This window comes from Thamnophis elegans, chromosome 15, assembly GCF_009769535.1.
Source record: "Thamnophis elegans isolate rThaEle1 chromosome 15, rThaEle1.pri, whole genome shotgun sequence".
In the NCBI taxonomy this organism is placed as follows: domain Eukaryota; kingdom Metazoa; phylum Chordata; class Lepidosauria; order Squamata; family Colubridae; genus Thamnophis; species Thamnophis elegans.
Window position 1 is genome coordinate 17590625 of NC_045555.1, and position 6966 is coordinate 17597590.

Consider the following 6966-nt stretch of genomic DNA (forward strand, 5'->3'; position numbering starts at 1 on the left):
GCTTTACAACCCTCTTTAAATGATTTGCAGAGTCAGCATATTGCCCCCAACAATTGCCCTTCATTTTACTGATCTCAGAAGGATGGAAGGCTAAGTCAACCTTAAACCGATCAGGATTGAACTTCTGGCAGCGAGCAGTGAATTAGCCTGCAATACTCCATTCTAATGACTGCATCACCACAGCTCTTGCCTTGTAAGGACCAGAAGGTTATTTTGAATTTAAGAAGGGAGGATATGGGAAGGGACAGTGTAGTCTTTGTCTTCCACACCTTTTTTTTTTAGGAAACTGGTACACCTATCTGGGTTATATTTATGACATTTCTATATATCTCCAGTAGTCTGTTCTCTTCTTGATTCCTTCCAAATGAGTAAGGGCTAAAATCGTCAGAAATTGCAACCAAGAAGTTTTCTACTGGACAAAATCGGTGACAGCCTAACATTATGTGAACTTTTAGAGAGTTGGGTGCTAGTCAATATTTTTTATTATTTATTTATTTATTTTGTCAAACATGTACGCAATAACACGTATAAGTATAAACATGGACATGGACACAGGAAATTGGTACGAATAAATGGGGACAATAGGACAGGGTAGGCATGCTGGTTGCTTATGCACATCCCTTCAAGACTTCTTAGGAATGAGGTGAGGTCCACGGTAGACAGTTTGAGATTGAAGCTGTGAGGGTTTGAGGCTGTAACAATGAAGTCAGGTAGAGCATTCCAGATGTTGACCACTCTGTTGCTGAAGTCATATTTTCTGCAATCGAGTTAAGAGCTGCTTACCTTGAGTTTGTATCTATTGATTGGTATCTTTCTGTTGAGTATATAGCTATTGATATGGATAACAATGCCTACATACATATGCACACATACACTGCCAAACACACAAACACAAATACATATATGCCATTTCTTTCGCTTGGAGTCTATGTGTGGAGATTGAAGAGATAACGATTTCATTATGTAAGCACTGATATAATGTAGGAAACTAACCAAACAAATAAAACACTAGAACCAGGATGGCGAACCTATGGCACATGTGCCATGGGTGGCACACGGAGCCATTTGTCAGGGCATGTAAGGCGTTGCCCTGTCAGCTGGCCAGCGCGCATGCATGTTGAATTGAATTCAGCCTTTTTAAAGTCATTTTTCACCCTCCCCAGGCTCCAGAGGCTTTATAGGAGCCTGGGGAGGGCGAAAAGAGCCTCCCCCCCCCAGAGGCCCTCCAGAGGCTTCAGGAGCTTCCCTGAAGCCTCCGGAGCGTAAAAAAGCAGCCCTAAGGGCAAACCGGAAGTTTGGGAACAGACTTTCGGTTTGCTCATAGGGTCAGTTTAAGCCCTCAGGAACCTTCAGGGACATTCAGTAGGCTTCTCTGAAGGCTCTGGAGGACTAAAAATGGCCATACAAGCAAACTCGAAGTGACTTCCAGTTTGCTCACAGCGTCGTTTTTAGTCCTCCAGAGCCTTCAGGGAAGCCTCCTGAAGGTCCCTGAAGGCTCCGGAGGACTAAAAACAACCATACAAGTAAACTGGAAGTCCCTTCTGGTTTGCTCATAGGGTCTTTTTTTGCCCTCCGGAGGCTCCTAAAGGTCCCTGAAGCCTCCAGAGGGCCTCCGGGTCGGGCGGAGAGGCTGTTTTCGCCAGCCCAAGGCTCCTATAAAGCCTCTGGGCCTGGGGAAGGCAAAAAAAGCATGCAAAAAATGGGGGGAGCACCTGTCATGCACGCATGCACACTGGGGTGGTTTGCACATTGCATTATGGGTGCGGCACACACCCGCACACAACCCCCCCCCCTGCTCTCCCCGCACTTATGGCACACGAGCCAGAAAAGGTCTGCCATTGCTGCCTTAGAAGTTATGCAGACTTGCTCCTATCATAAAGGTATTTCTGTCTCTTTTCTTCTTACTATGTTAGATTGATCTCTCCTTCTAGCCAGCCTAAGAAATCTCTGCCCATGTTTGCTTTTTTAATGTAGCAACCAAAAAGGGATGCTGATATTGATTATTGTCGATCAAAAAGGTCGGCAATTCAGCGGTTTGAATCCCTAGTGCCGCAAAAATGGAGTGAGATCCCATTACTTGTCCCAGCTTCTGCCAACCTAGCAGTTCGAAAGCATGTAAAAAATGCAAGTAGAAAAATAGGGACCACCTTTGGTGGGAAGGTAACAGCGTTCTGTGCACCTTCTGAGTTTATTCATGTCGGCCACATGACCACGGAGACGTCTTCGGACAGCGCTGGCTCTTTGACATTGAAACAGAGATGAGCACTGCCCCCTAAAGTCAGGAATGACTAACACACATGTGAGAGGGCAACCTTTACCTTTAGCTACCAAAGCATGGCCCTTATTTAGCTTTTATTATTGTTATCCTACCTGATCCCCTACTTACACCCGGATTCCCCATTATTTATTGACTTTCATCCTTCCCTCCCAGCATCTGCAGGTGACACAACACAATTCAGAAGGAAAAAATGAAAAGAAAAAGAGAAATCAAATTTCCAGAAGACAAGCAGTTGAAATCTTTCCTTTGCCAGTCCTCAAATACTGTATTGTCTATGGATGTCTATGCAGATTCTCATTCATCTAGGTCAGTGGTTCCCAAACTTGGCAACTTTAAGACTTGTGGACTTCAACTCCCAGAATTCTCCAGCTCTGCTGGCTGGAGAATTCTGGGAGTTGAAGTCCACAAGTCTTAAAGTTGCCAAGTTTGGGAACCACTGATCTAGGTCATGGTTATCTCAAAGGTGCTTTTCCAAAAGGCAACTGGACTTTCTTGGGATGGGTTTTTTTTTAATCCTTTGAAAATGCTTCTCTTGTCTTCCAAGAAGTTTCCTCAGTTCAAAATAGTAAAGAATCTTTTTGGATGAGAAGCAAAATATTTTCAACGAAAAAGATCCAAGAAGATCTAATTGCCTTTCAGGAAAGCACTTGTCACCCCTAAAAGATAAAGATAAAGGTTCCCCTCACACATATGTGTTAATCGTTCCAGACTCTAGGGGGCGGTGCTCATCTGTGTTTCAAAGCCAAAGAGCCAGCGCTGTCTGAAGACATCTCTGTGGTAATGAGGCTGGCATGACTCAATGCTGAAGGTACACGGAGCGCTGTTACCTTCCCACCAAAGGTGGTCCCTATTTTTCTATCTGAATTTTTGTGCTTTCAAACTACTAGGTTGGCAGAAGCTGAGACAAGTAACGGGAGCTCACTTCATTACACAGCACTAGGAGTTCGAACCACCAAGCTACCAACCTTTCTGATCGACAAGCTCAGCATCTTAGCCACTGAGCCACTGCGTCCCTGTCACCCGTAGAGATGCCATATTTCTAGAGCACCATTAATTCCAAACAATAGCAGTCAACCCAACCAAGACAATGATTATGTGATGACTGTGAGATTATTTAATGCTTGGTGTGTGTTCTTTTGAATTGGTGTTAATGATTGACTCACTCCTGGTGACTACCTGGAAAAGTCCCTGCAATTTTCTTGACAAGATTTTAGAATCGACTTACTTTTGCCTTCTTCTTCTTCTTAGGACAGGGGTTAGCGATTGGCCAAGATGAACCTTTTGGCTTCATGTCTCAGGAAGGACTGGATCTCCTGGTCTCTAAACCACTGCCTTTTAACCACTACAAATTGGTTTGAATATGCATTATTAGCCCTAGGAAAGCTCTAGAAGGCTACATGGCTATTTTCAAAGCATAAATAAATGATGCATTATGAGCCGTGGTGGCGCAGTGGATAAAACACAGTACTGCAGGCTATTTCTCCTGTCTGCTGGCTGCCAGCATTTTGGCAGTTCGATTCTCACCAGCTGAAGTTTGACTCAGTCTTCCATCCTTCTGAGGTCAGTAAAATGAGGACTCAGGTTGTCGGGGGGCAATGTACCGATCAAAAATTGTTCGAAACTAGTCTGTGGGTGTGGCCTCTATTGTGGGAGTGGCTTGCCACCCATGTGACCAGATGGGAGTGGCTTGCAGCCCATGTGACCGGATATGAAGATGCCGACGACACTTGTCAGAACCACCTTAAATTACCTCACACACAGCACTGGCATGCATAAGAATATGATGTAAACCTGTTTTTTAAAAGGCATCTTTGGTTTGAGTTAAAACAACTTCAACACACACAATGTTCTGATTGCACCACAAACGCAGTAGTCATCCTTACCTTTCACAGAGGCACTGAGTTTTATAAATATGAGCATGATAGTGTAGAATAATCATAACCAAGGACCAGTGGTGGGTTTCAAATTTTTTTGGAATTTTTGTAGGTGTGGCCTGCTTTCCGGGTCCACTGGTGGAACCTCTTCTAACCGGTTTGGTAGGTTTGACGAACTGGTTCTACCGAACAGGTGCAAACTGGTAGGAACTGGAGGAGAGCCTTCTCGGTGGCAGCTCCGACCCTATGGAACGATCTCCCCGTGGAGATTTGTACCCTCACCACCCTCCAGACCTTCCGCACAGCCCTTAAAATCTGGCTATCCCGTCAGGCCTGGGGTTAAAGACCGTAACCCACCCGAATTGTATGAATGTTGTGCTTTTAATGATGTACTGTCTTATGTGTTAATTTGTTTGTTTTCCCCTCCTTTCGAATTGTAAGCCGCCCTGAGTCCCCCCAGGGAAAAGGGCGGCATATAAATAAACTACAAAAAAAACAAAAACTCATCTCTGGTACCAACTCTAAACTGCTTAGAAAGAGCTGTGAAGCACCGTGAAACAGTATATAAGTAAGTGCTATTGCTATTTCAAACTCATTACTTTGATTAATCACAGGTAGTCCTTTCTTAGTGACCACAACTGCGACTGGCAACTCTATCGAAGTGGCCATTACAACAACAGTTCTCATGTGGTCAATAAGCAAGACATACAAACCCGACTTTCCCTTTTTCAATTTCCTTGCTGGGTTCTCCATTGACTCTGCTTGTTGGGAGCCAGCTATAAAGCACACAAATGGCAATTGCCTGACTGTGGGTCACTGCAAGAGATCGTAAGAGCGAGGACCAGTTCTGCCACAATTTTTTCTAGTTCTGTCCTAACTTTAAACGGTTGCAAAACAGAGCAGTGGTTAAGCAAGGCCTACCTTAAAGGATGCTCTTTTTTAAAAAAAAACATTCATTTTTAAATAAATGGATGGATGGACAATCATAACGTGACATTTGTTTCATGCATTTATTGAATATTCTTGAACATGGTTCAACACAGGTGGAATTGTTTGTAGGTGCTCTAAGTTTGATGTCTTGGTAGGCTTGCTTTGGGCTTGTTATATTTTAGGTAGCTCCTCTCTCCAGCACAGGATGCTAGTCTTCCTTCTTCTCAAATGAAAGAAAATTCACACACCACCAAGAGGTCTTCTTCACAGGACGCAGAGTGCCAGGCTCCCTGCGCATCTGCTTTTATGCACGCCTTGCTTCCATCTGCGTTATTCGGTTCTCCCTCAGCCCAGTTGGTGAACGTGGCTGAGTTGCGGACTTCAAGATAGGCTTCTTTGTTGCGCCTCTCCAAAACAGATGCGAAAGCCTTATTCTCATTTAGGAGTTGAGGGGAAGGAATACGGCCACCGGCTTGGGTACATATGTTTCCGAGTTCTCCAAACTTCCCTACTTTCTTGTTAGTCACGTATAATCTTTCACTGCCACTTCCAAAGGATCGAGCTAGAAACACAGTTGAAGAAGCAAATGTTTGACTGTAGAAAACATTCCACAACTCATGTTATTTTTGTGTTCCCTTCCCTAGGTATAGGGCAACAAGCAGTCATGCTAGTCGTTCCTGACTCATCTCTATTTCAAAGCCGAAGAGTCAGCCCTGTCCAAACATGTCTCCAAATGCCAAAGGTGCATGGACCGCTGTTACGTTCCCACCAAAGGTGGTCCCTATTTTTCTACTTGCACTTTTACATGCTTTTGAACTGCTAGGTTGGCAGAGGCTGGGACAAATAATAGGAGCTCACTCCATTACACGGTGCTAGGGATTCGAACCCCCAAACTGCTGACCTTTCTGACTGACAAGCTCAGCGTCTTAGCCACTGAGCGGCCATGATGTCTAGAGGCCACCAAAACTGATACCAGCTAAACTATAGAAAAAGGATTGCAAACCTATGGCATGTGAAATCACTTCCAGTTTGCTCGTAGGGTCAGTTTAAGTCTTCCAGAGGCTTCAGGGACCTTCAGGAGGCTTCCCTGAAGCCCCCAGAAGGCTTAAACTGGCCCTACGAGCAAACCTTGCTCATAGGGTCATTTTCTGCCCTTTGGAGGCTTCAGGGAAGCCTCCTGAAGGTCCCGGAAGCCTCTGGAGGGCCTCCAGGGAGATGGGGGGGGGCATTTTTCACCCTCCCCAGGAGCCTATAAAGCCTCTGGAGCCTGGGGAGGGCGAAAAAAGCATGCAAAAAATGGGGGAGCGCCTCTCATGAGCGCATGCACACTGGGGGAGTGCACGTTGCATTATGGGTTTGGCATGCCCGCACGCGACCCTCCTGCGCTCCCCCTCTTATGGCATGCAAGCCAAAAAAGGTTTGCCATCACTGCTATAGAACAGTTCAAAGATGGGAAGATGTGGAGAGGCCTGGCTCATAGAATCACTAAGGATCAGGCATGACTCAACAGCTTATACCATCGTTGTCATCATCATCCATGATGATCATCCATCCTGGTCCTCCATGATCATCATCATGGTCATCCATGAGGATAAAATGGTGGTCTCCATCACATATATAGTCCTTCGGGAGTGGGCGGCATATAAGACCAATAAACTAAACTAAACTAATGTGTGACAGGCCTGGAAAAGATTGCCCCGTTCCACTTCCTATGTTGACCCCTGCCTCTATAGATACTCTAAGAGACGGGCAGCTGGCATTTCAATTTAACCGAACTGAATACTTTATTTGGCCAAATGTGATTAGGCACACAAAATAACATTTTGGAGCAAAAGCCAGGGTTTCACGTTTTCTTACCGCGATGGACTGTGAAGAAGGCATTTT

General features: G+C 45.1%; 1 protein-coding gene across 1 annotated transcript in view; it reads right to left on the reverse strand.

The window, feature by feature from the left end:
• Positions 1-5138: 5138 nt before the first annotated feature.
• Positions 5139-6966, reverse strand: part of LOC116518729 (PLIalpha-like protein) — a 3717-nt gene continuing 1889 nt past the window's right edge. The window contains exons 3-4 of the mRNA XM_032232244.1: positions 6940-6966; positions 5139-5644 (exon numbers count right to left, since the gene is read on the reverse strand). The exon at positions 6940-6966 is cut by the window's right edge and continues 57 nt beyond it. Of these exons, the coding sequence (XP_032088135.1) occupies positions 5307-5644; positions 6940-6966 (365 nt within the window). The 3' untranslated portion in view covers positions 5139-5306. The remainder of the gene's footprint in view (positions 5645-6939) is intronic.